General features: G+C 39.0%; 1 protein-coding gene across 2 annotated transcripts in view; it reads right to left on the bottom strand.

Annotated features, from left to right (window-relative positions):
* The window catches only part of PGM5 (phosphoglucomutase 5), a 154,543-nt gene that overhangs the window by 39,453 nt on the left and 93,069 nt on the right, over positions 1-22,021 (bottom strand). For both annotated transcript variants that reach the window (XM_072151397.1, XM_072151386.1), the window contains 5 exons: positions 19,654-19,816; positions 17,645-17,791; positions 12,700-12,825; positions 11,811-12,001; positions 8,696-8,850 (listed from right to left, as the gene is read on the bottom strand). In XM_072151397.1, coding sequence (XP_072007498.1) covers positions 8,696-8,850; positions 11,811-12,001; positions 12,700-12,825; positions 17,645-17,791; positions 19,654-19,816 — 782 coding nt within the window. The remainder of the gene's footprint in view (positions 1-8,695; positions 8,851-11,810; positions 12,002-12,699; positions 12,826-17,644; positions 17,792-19,653; positions 19,817-22,021) is intronic.

Below are 22,021 nucleotides of genomic sequence, written 5' to 3' on the forward strand. Positions count from 1 at the left end.
TATATAACATATTATAATTCATTATCCCCCAGTGATCAGTGTCAGAGTGTCCAAAGTCTCAGCCCATTACTTCTAGATATTTTACTACAAGAGTTTGTGTCACTGGTGCCCCTGCCCTCCACGCCAGCCACTTCTCCACCATCGAGTGGTGTTTCCTGCAGTCCAGCATGCGCGTCCCCGCCTTCCAGTTCGCGTGTGCGCCAGCTCTGCGAGACTTAAAGGGCCAGCGTGCCGCTAATTGGTGCTGCAGGCTGCGTGACCTGATAAGTAGCCAGCCCCTTCCTTTGACCCCTTCCGGATTTTTGTGTCTTGTGCCCTAGAGAAAGCTTGTTTCCCTATGTCCTGTGCGTTTATAGGGATTTCCTGTTGGGACCCCTATTCCGTTCCTGACTTCGCTCCTCTGCTGCCAGCCCTGACCTTCTGCCTTGTACCTGAATCTGATCCTGTACCGCAGCCCGTCCACGACTCAGTTTCAGCATTACGATTCTGTACCTTGCCATGGCCACCACCAAGGGCAAAGTCATACCTGGTGGTATACAGCTCTGGTGAAACCTGGGTGTCACTTAGGCTCTGCTCCCAGGTGTCGGCTTATGTCATTGTCTGTGGTTCAGTGGTTCCACTATCCCTGACTCCTAAAATTTTGCTACATACTAATACTTCTCATGTCATCTTATTGTATCCCATCAGTTAGAAATTATTTTGCACTATTTTCAAAGATATTACTTGATTAGTGTACTTATATTGAAAAATTACTGTAACATTGGGTTGAAGTCTGATTCATATTGCTATTGGTAAAAAATGAAAATGAAAAATGTATATTTTCTTGCCCTAGCTCATTTCTTTATTTTGTTTGGAAAGCATTTACTTTAGCTTTTGGCTTAAGGATCACAATTACAAACTGCCTTAATCTACTACTTCAGATTTCCAAATGACAACAAACAGAGGACTTTATCTCGTATTTAAGTGAATAGATTAAGGAATTTTTCTTTGAACTAAATAGAAGCCGTACTTGCCGTAGAAGCCGTTGCTGTACTTTATAAATATTGTAATTCCCCAGCCTGCCACACCTCATTCCCACAAGAAGATTTTAATAAATAAATCCACATGTGGAAATAAAAGACGATTTCCTTTCATTTTAAAAACTTCCTTCCTGCCTGTTTGAGCCAGATTAAGTTAAAGACTACGAGCTCAAATAATCAAATAAAGCCATCTTCTAACAATGTACAATGTACATGGACCCATAAAACTGTTCCTATACATCATTAGTTACCAGTCTTCCAAACTCTTCTCCTCAATATACAATACATGCATGCTCATGGAGGGCAGAAAATTGCTTATCTGACCAAAAAAAGAATCTGATGTGTTTAAAGGAAATATGTCCGCACTTCTGGGTTGCAGACAGTATTAGGTAGCAGCCCTGTAGAGCTATGTAAGGTATACTCCAGGATTGTAGCTGAATTTGGAGAACTCTAGAGCACAGATGTGTATTATGCCTTCACTGAAAATATCACAGCCCCTCTCCATTGCTATGAGTAAGTGCTTTAATATTAAAGTTAGAAGCCTGCTGCAGGAGAAGGAAGGGGCTGTGCAGAAAAGATCTCTCACACCAGTGAACCAAAGTGCTCTGTATTCAGCCACATCCTTCAAGTTTAGAGGTTATGGAAGTATGATTATACAAGACCTTCTAATATCTTCAGACTGGCAGATTAGCACTGTACCCCAGGCATGTATCTGACCACGTGAAGTCACAGCTGTCTCCATGGACTTCTACTCCTTTCCATCCTCCATGCAGGCTGCTGTGATGTCACATACATGGTGTACAGTTTGCTATTCTTAGAAGGCTAAAGGACAACAATGATGTCACTGGTCACATGTCATGAATGTAACAAGCAACGGAAATCGGGGGGTGTGGCCGTCAGAAAACCCGATGGATTCGGAAAAACCTCAAAATTTAAAAAAAATGTGTCGCTTGACACGCACTTACCTGCACCCAAGATAGGACGGTGAACTCCAGCGAACTCTGGCGGACTTCAGCGCAGCAGCAACACCTGGTAGACATCGGGCGCACGACCTTAGTGAATCGCCAGAAGACCCGAATCCTCAACGGAGAACGTGCCGCTGCCTGGCGAATGGACCCCAATCTGCCCCAATGGGGCTCATTAACTAAGAGTCTGCAGACCGCGATTCTGTTGGGTTTCCAGAATATTTCCTTTTTGTGCCGAATTGCAGGTTTTTGGCGCATAGGATCGGATTGTGGTGCACCGGCATGCATGCGACAGAAATCAGGGGGCATGCCGTCGGAAAACCCGATTAGGACAAACCGCGGAATTTAAAAACGAAATTGTGTCGCAAGATGAAGCACTTACATGCACCAGGAAGAAGGTGGTGAACTCCAGCAGATCTTAGCAGGGAAGCAACACATGAAGGAAATTGAACGCACAACCTTAGTGAATCGCGGCAGCTCTGAATCCTCGCCGGACAACGCACCGCGGGAATCGCGATAGGAGTGGGTAAGTAAATCTGCCCCAATATTTCCATTCTACACATTGAACTTCATATGTCTGTAGTTGAATATTAGTAAACAGTCCCTAAGTACAAGGAGACAGAGCAGGGATTTGAAGAGACACAGCTGTCAGTCAGAATAATGGGGCCTGGTTCACTGCTAGGGTGAGAGAGAAAAGAGTCACAAACACCAGAAATGAGTCAGAAAAGTTAATTTGCATATCAGAAAACATCTGTAATTAAGGTACAGTGCCTTACTGTCATGACTGATCTATGTAAGTCTGGACAGATCCGCCGCTCTCCAACGCCATCATTCTGTATTTTGTGGTGTTGGAGAGATACATGTGATCTGTCCTGTAGGTCCTGTTACACAATCACTATTATAACCAAATCATCTGTTTTTTTTTGTGTTATTCCCACCACCGTCCGTTTTTCCTAGCGTTATGCCCCCCAAAGTCTGTTTTCCCTTCCCGCCAACCGCACTTGTAAATGCGTTGTGTTAGTAGAAGTAGTAGTAGTGCACACATGTGTGGAGGAGGTAGTAGTGTAAGCCATATGCAGAGGATGTAGTAGTGCAAGCGGAGTGTGGAGGTGGTAGTAGTGCATGCGTGAGAACTTGCTACTATATAACTATAAATCTTCTAAAATTCGTAAAAAATAGCGAAAAGTAAAAAAAAATTGTGGAAATACAAATGGCAAAAGTTTTCTTCAAATTTTTCCTAAATTATTACATTTTTACCCCCCAAATACCCGACCAATCAGCAAAATTATACTACTAATATAAACTACAATGTGTCATGAGAATCTCAAAATCAGTAACATAAGTAAAACTGTTAAAAAGTTATTATGGCACTAAGAGGCACTTGTCAGATTTTTAAAAAAACTGGCTGCAAACTTTAGTACCTCAGTGTAACTCCCTCTGGTTTAGATGCCTTCCCAAACTTTAGCCTAATAAACTTTTACCTTCTATCCTTTGCAGGTATCTTTAAAATATCCATAATATGTTTATTACACAGCTATAAATTAAAGGAAATTTACCATCAAAATTCATCATGATAATCTAGCGACATTACTCATAGCTGCAGGCACTGTGACTGTGGTAATCTTTTTATATTTGTTATTCATGACCTCCTTCCTTCTAAACTCAAAATTATGCTTGAGGTGCTACCCTAGCCCCTCTGTAAAGCACCTCCTGTAATCTCAGCAACATTGAGCAGTAAGAACACAGTGGGAGGGAGAAGTGATTCTTGACACTAACAGCCGGTGTAGCTACAACAAGGAGGCTATGGATAACAAATATAAGAATATTTTCGCAGTCATTGTGCTTGGGTCTGAGTTTATCCTTGCTTGATTTTGATGGTAGATTTCACTTACCGTAAATAAATTCTAAAATCTACACCCCTTCCGTCAAACCTAAATTGAACCAATTTGTGCCCAAACAGAAATACCTGTAAGTTGCTATTTAACTATCACTATAAATCCATCACAAGCCAAAACTTATTGTTTGAAAAGCCAAGAAATGAGAGAATGCAGCAGCAACTTCTATCCAGATTTTCTGTATACATCCTCATGCTTTGTATATGCATGTATATCATTCTATCAGTCCATTAATTTCCTTATGTCAAATGTATTTTACTTATCCATGAACCCTCTGCTTCCAAAAGCTATAAATGAGATTTGCTCTAATAGTTCTCTTGCTTTTTTACCTTTAATGGAATCATGATTCACAAGACTAAATAACAATTGTCCCTTATATGGTGCAGAGTATTAGTAGCAGAAGGTGATTATTGATGTATTAAGTGGAGAGCACTATAACTTACGTAACTAACACAAAAACATGCAAGACATGCAGTAAATCTAGATCTGTTCCCTACAAGTATACTATATTACAAATTGTTATACAAAGAACATTGGGCACATTTACTTACCTATCCTACAGAGTTCACCCGAAGTGCATTGACCAACGATAATGCACTCTGTCGCGATTCAATAAGATCGTCCGGCCAATTTCCTAAATGAGTCGCTTCCCTGATCGGGTCCGCCGGAGTTCACCATCTTCTTCCCAGTTTATGTAAATGCATTGGATGCGGCACAATTTTTAAGTTAAATTCCGCGGTTTGTCCGAATCAGTCGGATCGTCCAACGGCCCGCCCCCGATTTCTGTCACATGAAAGATGACGTGATTGCGCCAAAATCCGATCACTTGCACCAAAATCCCCTTCCAAATACCTGTCCCAGCATCGTAATCCCTGAAAACGCTGGAAAACCTGATGGAAATGCGGCCATTGCTCCATTGTATTTCATGTTATGGGATTGCAAGGAACAACATATGATATGCCCCAATAATTGTGGTGTTATATTAATAATAATAATATGGTAGTAGTAATAATAATAATAGAAGTCATATGGAACTAATGGAGTGAGGGCCCTGCTGGCAAGAGCTTACAGTCTATGATTCTGGTTACCTCCTCTCCATCCTGCACTGGTTCAAGTGAGCCAATTGGGTTATGGAACTTGTGTTATGTGCCCTGTACAAATAAAAGAGGTTATGTATTCTGATGTTCTTATGGGGGTAGGGTCATCTATTTATCTATTAAAGTGAGGAGATGTGCAGTTGTACAGCTAATAACTCCTTATTACAACCCCCCTATTATAACTCTACTATTTAGACCCTATATTATATCTTCTATGTTTGCTGACATAAAGATATTGAACATTTTTGGCCTTTCATTCTGGTGAATATTTGTATGTGCATATAGACATAAATCTAAGTCGCACCTAAGTTTTATCTCTTGTACAGATGTACAATTGCAGCGAATAGCATGTCATGTAAGAATAACTGCTACATCTGTAAGTGAGGAAGTTTTCCTTCCAGAAAAAAAATGAATGACTAGTTCAGAAAACAATACAGGCAGTCCCCTGGTTACATATATGATAGGTTCTGTAGGTTTGTTCTCAAGTTGAATTTGTATGTAAATCTGAACTGTATATTTTATAATTTTAGCCCCAACCAATTTTTTTTTTATCTCTGTTGAAAATTGTGAATAGTTAGCGAATCTCCTGATTTCTAAATGTTATGCTCATCATACAGATAGTTATAATTATTTTCTTGTATTAGGATGTTAGGAGGCGTACAAATCAATCAGCAATTTTCCAGATTTTCACAAAAATTTTAACTCAATTATTTTAGAGGTTTTTTTCATACTTATAGGGGTTTTAAAAGTTCTATTTATGAGAAACTCCCCACAAAGTACCACATTTTTTAAAGTGCACCCCTCAAACTATTTAAAACAGCCATTGTCAAGCTTGTTAACCGTTTAAGCATTGAAATGGAGGTTCTATACAGAATTTTCAAACTTTGACAATAAAATGTTTACTTAGCTCTAAAATTAATATGTTCATGCAGGATGAAATGACATCTTGGATTTTGTTGTGCAGTTTCTCACAGGTCTGGCAATACCCCACATGTGGATGTTAACCACTTTATGGATCCATAACTGAGTGCAGAAGGGAAGGAGCGCCATCACACTTTTTTCCTGAAACAAATTTCAGGTGCTATGTGGCATTTGCTCAGCCTATAACATACCAGGACAAGAGAAACCCCCGGAAAAAGTGGCCCCATTTGAAAACTAAACCCCTCAAGGAGTATAGTAATACTTTTTTGGGGATTGGCTATAACCCATTTATTACATTTATTACCGTCTAAGCATAGATATCATGGTATATATGTTCTATGGATCAGTACGACTACGGAGATATCCCATTTATGTTTGAATAATTATGCAGAATAAAAACACATTTCAAGAGAAAAATCACTTGCTTTTACATTGCTGTCTCTTAAGAGGTGTAACATTTTGATTTTTTTTGTTGATTGAGCTGTGTTAGGGCTTATTTTTTGCAGAATATGTTGTACTTTTTATTGGAAATATTGTGGTGTAACTGATAACTTTTCATAACTTTTGATTGCTTTTTTGTCTGGTTGGAGGCGCAAAAATCCTAATACGTTATCCAACATACAGATAATAATTTATTTTATTGTACAGGTTTATTGTACGGACGTGGCAATACCATACATGTTCGGATTGCGTGGTGATTTTTAATATTATATGTGGGAGTTTTATAATAAATGGGGTATTTAGGGGACTTTTATCATTTCTTTTATTCTATTTGCAAAAATTTACATCACTTTTTTTACTGTCCCACTGTGGGACTTGAACAAGTGCTCATCTAATTGCTTGTTCAATCTAATACACTGCAAAACTGATGTATGGTGATATAGTATCTGTGTTAAGATAGGTGGCAGTCATGCTAATTATAGTAACTTAAACTTCCATTGTTGTATAGAAGTGAAATAGAAGTAAAATATCTGTGGGTCTGTATTTTAAGATTGCCAAATATAAAAGACATGTTTGCAATTATTTAACAATTACTTTTTACTCTATCTATTTTTAACTCAACTATTCATAGCTCACTGTCCACTAACGTAATGGAAAACTGAATCATAATTCTCTAGGGAAAGTGGTCCGTTCCAACACAGGAGGATCTAGAAGTTAAAATCTTGCTAACTTTATATAAGATTCGTGCTGCATCCAAAATGTGTCATGGTCAGGCCTGCATGCAAAATATTTTCCAATGTCTTTATCCTCAGTTGTATGGAAACAACTTTGAATTCAGAAAAACCTTGACTATTAAGACTTCTTTATGAAAAAATGCCAGTGCTGCAGTTAGCTACTGCTAGTAACTAGTAATAGACAAAAGCAATTGTAGTTAACAGTGACCCTGCTTCAGCGGTTAACCAGCCATGAGGCGAGTTGAGCCTCTTGCCTCAGGCCCCATCTCCAGTAAGAAGCTGGGCAGAATCAGGGGAGCAAATACCTGCTACAAGGCAGAACTTGACACTTAAAATATCATTACTTCACCAGATATCATCAAGGGGTTCAGACACTGCAAAGAAAATGCATGAACTAAAAAATAACCTGATATATTACTACTGGATGGGGTGAAGGAGGAGCCATTCTATTTGCCTCTCCCCCATTGTCTACCATGTAGGCCATGCTGACCTAGATGTAAGGAGTTATTGAGAGCAATGATTACATAAAAGCATGCACACATAGCATACAGGCTTCAGGTGGCCCTGATCATCAACAGAGATTGATTTTGCCTAAAGCATGAGTAGTTCCAATTATTTATTTTTTCACCATCCAGACACAAGTGACACTGTCATTTCAAACTCCTCTCTCTGCCCAGACCGTTTTCCAGTGCTAAGAAGGAAATTTGGTGTCTCTAAGGTCAATACATGTTCTGCTATTCAATAGAAGTTGTAAGCCAGCTCACCTGGAGTGATATTAATCCCGGGTGGATTAGTCGAGCACGGTTCCTCCAGCTAGGATGAAGTCAATTAACCAGCAAAACATGTGATCCGGCTTCAAGACAAAACATTCCACCGTTGTTCTCTTAAAAATTCCAAAAGTTTATTTTCATCTCAGCATAAAAGCATACATGTACGGAGTCAACACATAAGTCGAGAAGAATTTCCTACGCGTTTCGGGTAAAACCGCTACCGCTTTGGAATTTTTAAGAGAACAACGGTGGAATGTTTTGTCTTGAAGCCGGATCACATGCTTTGCATGTTCTGCTATTGACCACTTTGACATCCAGCCATTGTAGTATTTATTTGCAGTGGTGTCATGAACAAAAATCTGAACTGCTGGGGTCTGGAACTCTATTGTCTTTAGCGATAAATCCAGGTTCTCTTTGGCATCTTAGAAATGTCAAATTTGAGCATGGAGGCCTCGGAAGCATTTGTTGGTCTCTTTCAAATTCCAACATTTCCTTTGCCAGCCCAACCACCAGATTTATTATTAATTGAACATTTATCGGACCAGCAACACCCAAACTTTGGCAGCAAAAACATGCAGGTTACATAGGCCCGGCTGCAAAATCTGTGGGTTAATGTGTTGCAGGATTTGATGCATAACTTGTATGCCTCCAAGCCCAATTGTATCACACATTGCATCCAAGCTATAGGTGGCCAATAATAAAAGTTTTTCTTTTTCTCAAAATATTGTATTTACAGTACTTGCATATTTCATCTTTCCATTCACACATATATAGTTTCATTCAATTCATCTCCATCTTGGTCCAATAGAAATAAAGTATAAAAATATAATAAAACAACTCCTCAGATACTTACTTGTCTATAGCTGTACTTGTAGGCATACTTCTCCCAAAACCTCGCACACCCATTTGTCGAAAGTAAGGCACACAGGAGAGGTTGGCTGCAATAATCGCTAAGGAATCAGAAGGATTCACAAAAAAGCCATTTTGTCCTAAAATCATGTACCTGTCCTGAAACAAATGCAGATGTTTAATTTAATTAAGCTAAATGATAAATTGGTTATGCTAAATAGAAATTCTAACACGTCACACCTTTACAGTAAATCTACCTTGTGGAAACTACTTACCGTAGCTTAGTAATAATAATAATTCTTTATTTATATAGCGCACACAGATTACGCAGCGCTGCACAAGCATGTCAAATCAGTCCCTGTCCCCATGGGGCTCACAATCTAAACAACCTAACAGTATGTTTTGAAGTGTGGGAGGAAACCGGAGTACCCGGAGGAAACCCACGCAAACACGGAGAGAACATACAAACTTAGTAGATCCAGAGGTAGATTTCCCATGTCATCAGTATCCATATGCTACTTTTGTTATGCCTTCATATATAGAAAATGTGTTTTAAACCCTTAAGGATGCAGCCTTTTTGTTCATTTTCTAGCCCCACTTTCAAAAGATCTTTATTTTTTTTATTGTTCCCTGTACAAAGCTGCATGAGGGCTTATTTCTGCGTAACAAATTTCACTGGTATTTATTATTTCATGCCTCATACTGGAAAGCAGGAACATTTTTCCAAAGCATTTCCACCATTTTCTTGTGGCCTTGGTTTCACAGCAGGCTTGAAATAACATGTCTACTTTATTCTTTGGCTCGGTAAGGTCACAGGGATTTATTGTGTTTTAATACATTTTAAAAAATGTAAACCTTGTGTAAAAAATTTTTTTCACCATCTTCTGACACCAATGACGTTGTCATATTTCTGGTATAGTGTTACTTATTGCTACTATTTTGAGGACTCTGCGCCTTTTTGATCATTTTTTGTAAACATTTTTATATGTTGCACAATGTAAAATGCAAAATATGGCTAAAAAGTGGTGTTTTGGACATTTGTGCGCTATTTTCCATTACAGTTTAAACGTTGGGAATAATTGTTTCTATATTTTGACAGAACAGAGATTTTGGGACTTGGTGATAACTAACATGTTTATGATTTAACTTGTTTATTCATTCCTATATCAGTTCTAGGGTAATGGGGGTAACTTTTTTTTATTTTTACTATTTTTCAGACCCCCTAGGGTAATTTAACCCTAGGTTTTCTGTTTTATCCTACCATATACAGGCGGTCCCCGGGTTATGTACAAGATAGGGTCCATAGGTTTGTTCTTAAGTTGAATTTGTATGTAAGTCGAAACTGTATATTTTATCATTGTAATTCTGGACACATTTTTTTGTTGTAAAGGGACCAAGGATTATCAATAAACCTTTATTACAGACACCTTACAGCTGATCATTGCAGCCTGGGACTGTAGAAAAGCAGCCAGAGAGCTTCACCAGAGGTCATAGGAGGAAGAGGGGTCCGTCTTTAACTAGGGGTCGCCTGTAAGTCGGGTGTCCTTAAGTAGGAGACCACATGTACTGCCATACTACAGTGGGGATACTACATGGGGATTTTCCGCATCATCTATTACAATGTGCAAATCGCATCATGTCTTGTATGTAATAGCCTCTGTGAGCTAAGGCTATTTTACACTCCAAGTTGCCTCCCTGCGCATCGACTCATGTTGTGCTTCTGTCAATGTCCCGCCAATGTCCCTATCTTTTGTGGTGTGGGCTATCAGCACGTTTCCCGATACGGTGGTGCACAGTGCTACACAGTGCATGCACGGTGCTTTGAATGAGCCCAGTAGTAGACAACTAGGATGTGAGAAAGCCTCAGTTTGAGAAGCTAGCTCACGGCCAAAAACAACAGTCGTGTGCATGAGATTTATTACACAAACTGCCATTTCTCCCACTCCCATGAGGAGATTATCAATCTTTTAAATTGAGAAGTAGTACTATTTTAATATATAAGAAAGCAACTAAGGTTATAAAGAAGTCTGCAAGAGTTACAGTATTCTGCTTATACAGTACTTCAATCGCAATACATTCAGAGATGACCACATGATATAACTGGAGTGTAATCACAGCCGGTATACAAAAACCATTTAAAGGTGTCTACCATACATAAAGCTTAGGCTCTGTAAATTTTCATGTTATAGGCATCTACCATACATAAAAAAGAGCCACTATATCTAAGCTGCATTGTTAGAAAAGATGTATGATTTATAAGATACACAAAAGAGTCTATATAGGACAGTGTTCACACTATCCAAAGGGTGCGTCGGCACTACCGGACTGTGTGCTGTAGCAAGTTGGCAATGACACTTATAACATCTACCGGGTTTCAGCAGTATCACGTGGTGGTGCTCAGCTGCTGAAGCCAGCGTCTTCAAAAAGTAGAAAAAATAGAAAAAACAAGCGGCACTCACCCAAGTACTCTTCGTTTATTTACATCTCATAGGACAGGTAGGTGTGACAGGACATAACTCACAGCCCACTACATTACAAAAAACACCGCCATTGTTGTCCTGTTTGCTTGAGACTGTACATATTACATATCAAAATGACCGAAACAAAGTAGGAAACTCATTAATAATGTTCATTTTGAGTAAATTTGAAAATTAAAAAAAATATGTACTAAACTTTACAAAAAAATACTTTTCTCCACTTTTAACCCCAAATACAAATAAAAAATATAAGTTAAAACTTTTGTTACATTTTAACTAGATCTATGTGTCTTGAAAAAATACACTCCAAAATGTGTTACGGTAGTATGCAAAAAAATAAGTTATTGCCCTTAAACAAAATGCTAAAAAGCTAAAAATGGTGACTAGAGCATTTTCAGGCCGCATCACTATGGGGATTAATTATGCAATTTAGAAAGAACATTAACTGTTTTGTTTACACCAACTACTATTAAAAAGCAGAATAATGATTTCAGACATTTTTTTAACTATTAAATGTATTTTATCCAGGCTCTGATAATATTTTTGGCAGTTATATCACAAAATACAATTCCTCAAAAGTCTCTGAGTAGCAAATAGCTCCCATGCAACAGACAGCATGCTTAAAATACCTGAAATACTTACTCCGTCAGCATCAAATGCAGCTCCAAAGCCATGTTCCCCTCCTTTCATAACCTCCAGGAGACCACTGGCATATGTTAAGTTGGGGTCAGGATACTGACCACCAAAGTCTTCCAGGGGAACACAATTAACTGCAGAATTGGCAGGTGCTCCTAACTCATCACAGAGTATTTTTCGAACATAAGGACCCATCACTAGAAAAAAGATGATACCATGTATATTTTTTACCAAAACAGCACAAGGCAATGTATTCCAAAGGTCAGAACAAAGACTTTACACTTGTAATATGTTAGAATTAAATTCCATTCAGTTAACAGGGCCTGTTATTTTTATAATACAATTTACGTAAGCCCTGATTCAATACTTACTGGATTGCAAAAGATTGTCATACCACGGGCATTTTCTTTCTAAAGGTCAAGTGAATCGATTCTTAATTTTATATATTTGAGTTAATAAAGCTTGGGATATCTGTTATCTAAATATTACATATAGCTATTTAATGATTTTGTGCTTAAGATTTGGTAGGGGTTTAATAATGTACATGGAATATGTTGGCGCTATATAATTGAATATTTTCCATTGTTATTATTATTTACTTTTTATATTACTGTTATTATACAGTTTCACCTTTCTTTATATGAAGAATTGCAAAACAATTTCATACTTTACTTTCAGGTTTCCCCACAGATTGTAGTTTATTTAACCCATTTAACTGTATATCTAAACAGGTTCAAACCTAAAATTTACTCTATTTACTTTCTACTAAAATCCCTGATCTGTGTTACTTCCCTCTACAAGTAATCTGTATTTTAAATGTTTATTCTTACTTCTATATTCTAAACTCTCTCCTATATTTTCCATTATTCAGTATGCATAACAGCCTTTTCCTTACCTCCATTCATAGCATCAATCCTTATTTTCAGCTGATTGGGACCAGTAAGCAAGCTCTTAATTGAATTAAAGTCAAAAATTGTCCGGAGTAAATTGAAGTAAACATCAACAGAATCCACTACTTCAACTAAAAAGCAATCCAAAGGAAAAAAAAATATTTAACATTGGTACATAGCTACATAGTTAGAACAGTTGAAAAATGTCCATCAAGTTCAGCTATGGAAAACAAGGGAAGGGGCTGAGGGTAAGGATTGTAAAGGAACACAGTTCTATATTATTTATATTTATTATGACATTATTTTAGATGAGGTAAAACACCTTTTTAAACATTAGAACTATAACTTTCAAGGCAACTTGAACTGGAATGTTTGTTGCAAGTTGCTTAAAGGGATTTTCCATAGCAGCGCAGGGTCAGTGCCGTAACACGGTGAAATATAGGGCATGTCCTATATTTTGCTATGCATGGTCACGGTGTGGTTCGGCAAAGTGTGCTCACGGCACCATAACCAGGCACCAAATGGTGTGGCCACATAGCGGTTCCAATTACGTTTGTGAGAGTGAGCCCTGACACAGATCCATTACACAGCTCCATAGACAGTTGTCTTAGTTTGTGAATGCAAATGCATTGTTTATAAAGCTTTTAATCGTAGAAGGTTGAACATTTAGGAAACTATCTTTAAAGGTTACAAAATATAACATAAATGATTTCAACTTACTATCAAAGTAACTATCAAAGACCAGTTTACTGTAATTGAGCGAATGAAGTAGATACCATTGATTTGGACTATAGTACAGGAGAGAATCCTTTCTGTGTATAATTTCTTTGATACAAGCATTGCAATGATGTAATTGCACTGTCAACATCCTTCTACTAGAGCCAAGGCAAAAGAGCTTGGATGAGTAGACAGTCCTCAGTGTGGCATGGGATCGTTGGCAGGGAAATGCATTTTATTATTTAGTTACTGTCCACATTCAAGGAGGAGAAGCATGCTGCATATAAATGAAAGATTGGGGCTCTCTATAGTAGGGGAGGTGCATATAGATTCATGAGTAGGGTCTGTGTAGCAGGGAAAGGTGTATAGAAATTTATGAGTGGGTGTCTGTAAATATTTTGAACATTAGATTCCATATCTCACCATCCACTACAGCTTTAAATGTGAGACTACCATTGTGACAATAATCTTGGTTATTTTATACATAACTTTGAAATGCAACTATATTGCAAATGCTTAGTTATGCTGATTCCTGTCATGTGACTGCATTGTTAATGTTTAATTTTGACCATGTTGTTAGTATTTTGTAAATCCACCTTTGGCTTCGACACTGGCTAAATTCTTCTGGGCATTCTCTCAATTAGATTCAAGGGTGTCTCGGGCCAGCTGCCTGATATCTTGGGCAAGTCACAAGACTAAGCCCCAGAGCAGAGGGCCACTATCGGACTTTACCAGAAGTTACTACTAAGCTGTGATCAACCCTTCCTGTGGACCAGCTACCTCCTACCAGCTTTCCACACTGCTGAGCCTGCTGCTGATGTTCGGGTGTCGTCTTCTGTTCATTGCACAAGTTGATTTGCACAACGTGCCTCTGTGTGATCCCAGGATGACCATCACGGGCTCCTCATCCTTGATCACCTAGGGATTCTTATATACACCTCAGCGGTTGCCCCATGGAGAAACTCATTCCATCAGTCCCTCTCTTCACTTTTCTTGCACACACCACCGGCTATGGACCTGCCAGGCCCTTGCTCTGATCCCAATAGCAAGCACCATGACCATAGAATGCCCCAGTCACCAGAAGAAAAACTAGGTCCGATGGGGGATCTTACACATTGATGTCACAATACAGTGTCAAAACATACAGGAATGTCACAGTACAGGGGATAATACACAGAACAGAGATAATACACACAATTGATATCACAATACAGAGGGAATAAATAGAGTGATGTCACAGTACAGGAATAATACACGGTACAGAAATAATACATGCAATGATTACACAGTACAGGGTTAATGCATACACTGATGTCACAGTACAGCGTTAATATACACTACAGAGATATTATAGTCATGTATATATGTATAGTTAGTATATACAAGGTAACATCCCTCCACCCACATAGCCTTGCCCCTCCGCCATGTGACCCTGCCTGGTCACTCCCGTCAGACCAGGAGATAGGAAAGAGATTATGAATCCCTGTACTTTATGAAAGTAGGAAGTATCAGTGTTCCCAGCACACTTATACTGGTGATTATGTGTCAAGAGTTGGGGTAGGCAGGATGGTGGGGGCCCCCTCCTCCTGGTCACTGGTGAGGAACCTCCCTATAATCCAGGCCTAATCAGTCGGCTTCTTCACCCATACGTGTGCTTCAAATTTTCACAGTCCATCAGCCCCCTTTCCTCTTGTTTCTTCCAGTAATGTTTGCACATGTTTGCATCAGAGTCTAGTCTATTGAGTTACAGCTCATTGCTCCACATCACCCATTTCCAATATTCTACTGTCCACTTTTCATACTTTTCTGAAAGCTCTAGCTGACGCTTCTTATGACGTATTGATGTATTGAAAATTAGGTTTCTTCACCGTTTTTGGGTCTGTGGTCCAACTATTAAACAGCATTCAAGCGACCTCCACTGACATGTTTGTCCAACCAGAACTGATAGACCTTGTGATGAGCCACTTATGTTTTGCCAGGATGTCCAACCTTTTTTCAGATTATTCCAGCCGTCCTTCACATCATGCAATTTGCACAAACCACTGACTTTTCACTTGGGAATCAACCTAATAACAGGCTGAGCTGTGAAGGAATGTAAGACCAGTACGTAATTTGTAGTTGCTAAGTCTAAGGGCAATGTGACCCTCGAAATGCATCAACCATTTCAAACTGACTTTTACTATGCAGCCACTTCATTTCTAGGTATGCCCCAAGGTGCAACTAGATTGTTTTTGTATGACAGTATTGTGGATTATCTGCCTGCTTTTTAATAATTCTTTATTTATTTATATAGCGCACACAGATTATGCAGCGCTGCACAAAGCATGACAAATTGGTCCCTGTCTCCATGGGGCTCACAATCTAAACAAACTAACAGTATGTTTTTGGTGTGTGGGAGGAAACCGGAGTACCCGGAGGAAACCCACGTAAACACAGAGAGAACATACAAACTCATACAAACAGATGTTGACCCAGGACCCCAACGCTGCAAGGCAGAAGTGCTGCCTACTCAGCCACTTTTAAGTACATTATTCCATTTGGAGGTACAATTTTATCCTTAAAAAGCCTTTAATGAAAGGACAGGGAGTAAAAGTACAAATATTCAAATAACAGAAAATATTATCGTAGAAAAATAATTTTTTTACCTGCTTCTTTTACAGTCCAGAATTATCTGAAAATAAGGGAATTGTGGTTGGCATCACAGATGCACATATGTCTGGCACATTACAGTGGCATGTGTAGCTCACACTCCAAAGGATATAAACTCACCGGCCACTTTATTAGGTACACCTGTCCAACTGCTCGTTAACACTTAATTTCTAATCAGCCAATCACAGTGCATTTAGGCATGTAGACATGGTCAAGACAATCTCCTGCAGTTCAAACTGAGCATCAGTATGGGGAAGAAAGGTGATTTGAGTGCCTTTGAACGTGGCATGGTTGTTGGTGCCAGAAGGGCTGGTCTGAGTATTTCAGAAACTGCTGATCTACTGGGATTTTCACGCACAACCATCTCTAGGGTTTACAGAAAATGGTCCTAAAAAGAAAAAACATCCAGTGAGCGGCAGTTCTGTGGGCGGAAATGCCTTGTTGATGCCAGAGGTCAGAGGATAATGGACAGACTGGTTCGAGCTGAAAAGCAACAGTGACTCAAATCGCCACCCGTTACAACCAAGGTAGGCAGAAGAGCATCTCTGAATTCACAGTATGTCGAACTTTGAGGCAGATGGGCTACAGCAGCAGAAGACCACACCGGGTGCCACTCCTTTCAGCTAAGAACAGGAAACTGAGGCTACAATTTGCACAAGCTCATTGAAATTGGACAGTAGAAGATTGGAAAAACGTTGCCTGGTCTGATGATTCTCGATTTCTGCTGCGACAATCGGATGGTAGGGTCAGAATTTGGCGTCAACAACATGAAAGCATGGATCCATCCTGCCTTGTATCAACGGTTCAGGCTGGTGGTGGTGGTGTCATGGTGTGGGGAATATTTTCTTGGCACTCTTTGGGCCCCTTGGTACCAATTGAGCATCGTTGCAACGCCACAGCCTACCTGAGTATTGTTGCTGGCCATGTCCATCCCTTTATGACCACAATGTACCCAACATCTGATGGCTACTTTCAGCAGGATAATGCGCCATGTCATAAAGCTGGAATCATCTCAGACTGGTTTCTTGAACATGACAATGAGTTCACTGTACTCAAATGGCCTCTACAGTCACCAGATCTCAATCCAATAGAGCATCTTTGGGATGTGGTGGAACGGGAGATTCGCATCATGGATGTGCAGCCAACAAATCTGCGGCAACTGTGTGATGCCATCATGTCAATATGGACCAAAATCTCTGAGGAATGCTTCCAGCACCTTTTTGAATCTATGCCACGAAGAATTGAGGCAGTTCTGAAGGCAAAAGTGGGTCCAACCCATTACTAGCATGGTGTACCTAATAAAGTGGCCGGTGAGTGTATATGGAAAGCATTTTATAAGGCATCTATGGCATATGTAGCTAGCACTTTATTTTGGATATGTATGGCTGGTACCGTAAGAAACATATGTCAGGCATTACAGCTCTTGTTTGGCATACAGCTTATTGGCACAATATATTCAAATGTTCATGATAGAGATTTCTGCAAATTATTTTTTCCCACCCCACATACTAAATGCTAAAATGTACATGTGTACTTTTGTCAGCTGCCTTGAAGAGGTCCAACAATAAATCAAATCCTCATTACCTCTAAATGGCTTGAACTTATTCTCCAAGTCAAATTCCTGTCTCCCAACTCTTGATAGGTCAATCCTAAGGTCTGGACAAATAGCATATTCCTCAATAGTTTTACTGATCTGATAAATCTTATCTGTAACTGCATCGAGAGCAGGACCTAAAACAGAATAAAATTTAAGTAAAAATAGAAGTGAACCTAAAACAAACATGTCAAAGCATAGATTTATCAACTAATAGAGGGCATTAGGACAGTTTAAGTCAATGGATTGGAAGCACTGGGTGCAGTCAACAATATTTGGATGAAACACATAAAGAATTTTTTAAGGAAAAATATGTGGAGATTTATAAAATTGCAGGTATGTGGTGCCTGCCTAATATTTGACTGATGAATATTCAATGAGCAACATAATTAAAATCACATGTCAAAATCGTGGTCCTGGGAAAATATTAGAAATAAGAAATTGAAAAGTCCCTACATATTTTTAATATCACTCTTAAATGTTTCATGTACAAAGTGCCTTATGTATCAAAACTGTCACACTGAGAAAATATCAATAATAGCAAATGTCAGGCACCAGGGGTAGTGGACCCACTAGACCACTGCGGACGATGATGTAAGCCGACACCTGGGACCGGAGTCTAAGTGGTACCTGGTTTTTACCGGAGCCCGCCGCAAAGCAGGTTGGACTTGTTGCGGAGTGGTACCACCAGGTCGTTACACAGACACAACTTTGTCCGCAGTGGCAGCCAAGGCAACCCCGGGATATGGGTCGCAGGAGCACCCATGCCTGTGACAGCAAACTTTTTTTTCTTAAAAGGCTCTGATATTGTTACTATTATTTAGGCCTTCTATTATATGAATTATAATTATATCTATGCTCTAAACCAGCAGCCAGGACACTACAGCACTACAGTTATGTCAGGGCATGTATGGAGTCGAAGGACCACAACAGTCTGAGGGACATTGGTTTCTTATAAGTGCACTACAGACAATGTCATGAAGGGACAAACAGAGTAGCAATAAAGTATTCATCATTGGTCATGTGCAACATAATGTGGGAAATAATAATCTGTGGGAAATAGTTTTCTTCCCAGGGACGTTCATTTCCAAATTGGCATCATCTCAGCTATGAAACACTCTCATTTTGGTGGCAAAATGGGCAGTCCAGAAACTTAGACAGCGTAGCCACCTTCTAGGGACACTGCGTTTGTTAATTCTGTGTACGGTATGTTCTACTGCCCCACTATAGTCATCACACACAGGCAAACAGTAGTTTAAGTTGTATGAACTTTACACTGTACTGGACAACACACAGCCAAGACAGCCGAGTATCTAGAGGCAACTGCACATAAATGGTGTATGTTTACACCTTACTTACTATAGAAAATATACCATTATATGATCCTTGACCCTGACTTTTGGCTTTTGTCCTAAAATGGACACTGTAGAAGTGCACATGTTGATATTGTCAGCAACATGAACACTAAGGTCTGTAACCATTACCAACAAGAAACAAATTATTCAAACAGAAATTCTGAAGGTCACATGTTTGAATACATTTTTTATAATATATCACAAAAATAGCTTTTTCCTATTGGTACAACCAAGACATTAAAGTAGTTGTGCAGGATTAGAAAAAAAGTTTATATATGGCTGGGGGGTGTATTCTCCTATACTTACCTCTTTCCGAGCACCTGTTCTCCGGCGACGGCCGTTATTGCTGGCCTTTGTTAGTGTGGGCGCCACTGCAGCCAGTCTCGTGCACTTTTTGATATGGCATCACCACCGACCTCTACACACATACAGAGGCAGGAAGAAAGGTCCGTTGTCGCAGGAGAACAGGAGCATGAAGTGAGGTAAATATAAAAGGTTTATTGTTACACCCAAGCCATATATAAACTTTTTCTAATCCCAGACAACCTGTTCTTTATATTTTTAACTAGCAAATAGAAAAATATAACCTCTTACCCTCTTTTCTTACATAGATTTTATTTATGAAAAAATATTAACCCTTTTACCTCCGTTGGCAACATTAAACTTGATTCCAAAATCTCCACCAGGTCCACCAGGATTGTGACTAGCTGTAAGAACAATGCCGCCAATTGCCTTAATTTTTCTTATTATGCAGGAGACCGCAGGAGTAGACAGCAATCCATTCTGGCCAATCACCAAGCGGCCAATCTACAGGCAACAGGAACAGAAAGAGAAATAGTTAAAGTTTGAATTAATAAATGCATAATAGTACACTAATACTTTCAAGCACTTTAGAATGTATTTTATATTGGCCTATTTGGTACCAGGCTCAATCAAATCATTTCTCATAAAACATATTGCAGTTCAATATATGTATATCATGTGTCATGTGTTAAACAATAAGTTAGAATTTACTAAGTCAAATTAACTTTCACTACACTTACATTATGATTATAAAATATATATTTTTCACTTCTAATTATTTTAACTCCTGTGAAAAACAGAAAAGCTTAAAAACTTCCTAAAAGCTGTTTTGAATGTTTTAAATGGTACAGTTTCTAAAATGGGGGTTTAAAAATTTTAACTGAATTTATCCCTAAAAATGACTCTTGTGAAAATATAAGTCTCCAACATATAACAACCTTTAACACACAATTTTTTATAACTAACTTCAAGTACAATGAGAAGACATCTAAAAATTACCGGTATCTAAAAGTTATAACCACTTATAATGACACATGTTTTTTGGCACTTATAAAGCCCCATACGCACCACATTTCGTAAAGTCTCCACCAAAAAACATGTGGTATAGCTAAACAGGTCTGAACTGGCGGAGATCTCATCCAGATCTACTTAGAAGGTGGAGCCTCTTGGTACAATTTTAAGACTGCCAATTTAAATGGATGTATTTAATTTCCCCCCAATGGGTCACAGCTGTTTTGGTGGCACCAGGAAAATATACACAATATTAGGTTTTAATATTATGGCACTATAGGTGACTTTGCAACGTTTTATGCAACTTGTTGTAAGTCATAAGATTGTTAGTGCTTCTATACTCAACTGGCTAAAATAGCCCCCTGTGACTTTTTTACTCCCAAAAAATTAGCAAACAACACAATGAGACTTTTTTAAAGCCAAAAAAGTGAAGAAAAACCAATGATGAATGTCCCCTATGATGAGGAAAGGGGGACTATTATATAAAAGCTCTATAAAGAGGGGCTAGTGAGCAATGTCTCCTTTTGCCAGCTGCAAGTGTACTGTAAACTCAGTCAGAAAGCTTCAGAGATCACAAATAACATAATGCCCAGAAAAGGAACCAATGATTTCTGAAATTGTGTTGAAAAAAAAAGGTAAGTGTTAAGTAATTGGGTCTTACTCTTACAGTATTATTGTTTGTTGTTCTTGGTAACAGAATCTAAACTTGGTATGATTGAGCCAGTTATGTTCAGCACACGTAATTAATACACTTTTTATACTTTGAATCACAAATCCTAGCCAACAATGCCATATGTGTCTGAGATTAGTTGACAGGCTGTTACTCGACATCTTTGATTTAGGACAGGATAGAAGACAAACTGGGAATGTTTCATTTTGTAAATACTAAGCAGCACTTACAAGATATTTCCAATATTTCATCTTTTCAATATTTACAGAGGCACTGTTCCTGGAGGTACAACACAGCATGGCATAATACACAATCCAAAGCAATTTAAAGCAAGGTCATCTGGGTGGTAGCATCTCACACAATGTCCAGCAAGATTGGCAGGTGTAGTTACAGAAGCGGTCTTATTCCTTATGCCTGTGGCCAGGGACATTCCTTGGGTCATAAAAGATCCAGAATAAGGCCCCAAATACATATGTACCACAGTACCAGTACCAGTAGTGTCCATTCCTGTACATAACCCTGCTAACATGTAGTTGCACCAATAACAAACCTACTTACGGTATATCCAGCAAGAGACAACAGAGGGGAAACCCCGACCTATTCCATCAAGTGGCTACATGTGATGTGTCCTTGGATTGTAGTTGTTCCCTATCTTCTCCAATAGGTCCAACATCCCCATGTCTCCACTTCCTGCCATGTGTCATTCCTGTGGTGTTTACCACACAGACATCTTATGTTCTTCATTGTCCCCTATATCTTGGTCCCCTAGATGCTGTCTCTAATAAATAAAGTAGTAGTGCTAGATGGAAAGTTCTCCTCGAAATACCAGTAACTGAGAAATACACACAGTAAATGGCCCCAACAAATATCACACCCTCCTCATCGTGCAACCCACCTAATGCTCCCCCACAGACTGCTGGACCTTTCCTTAATGAAGGGAAGCTGTAGTTGGATAACTCATTAATGAGGGGACGCTGCTGCCATACATTTCATTAATGAATGGAAGCTGCTGGACATTTTGTTAAAGA

This window comes from Engystomops pustulosus, chromosome 1, assembly GCF_040894005.1.
Source record: "Engystomops pustulosus chromosome 1, aEngPut4.maternal, whole genome shotgun sequence".
In the NCBI taxonomy this organism is placed as follows: Eukaryota; Metazoa; Chordata; class Amphibia; order Anura; family Leptodactylidae; genus Engystomops; species Engystomops pustulosus.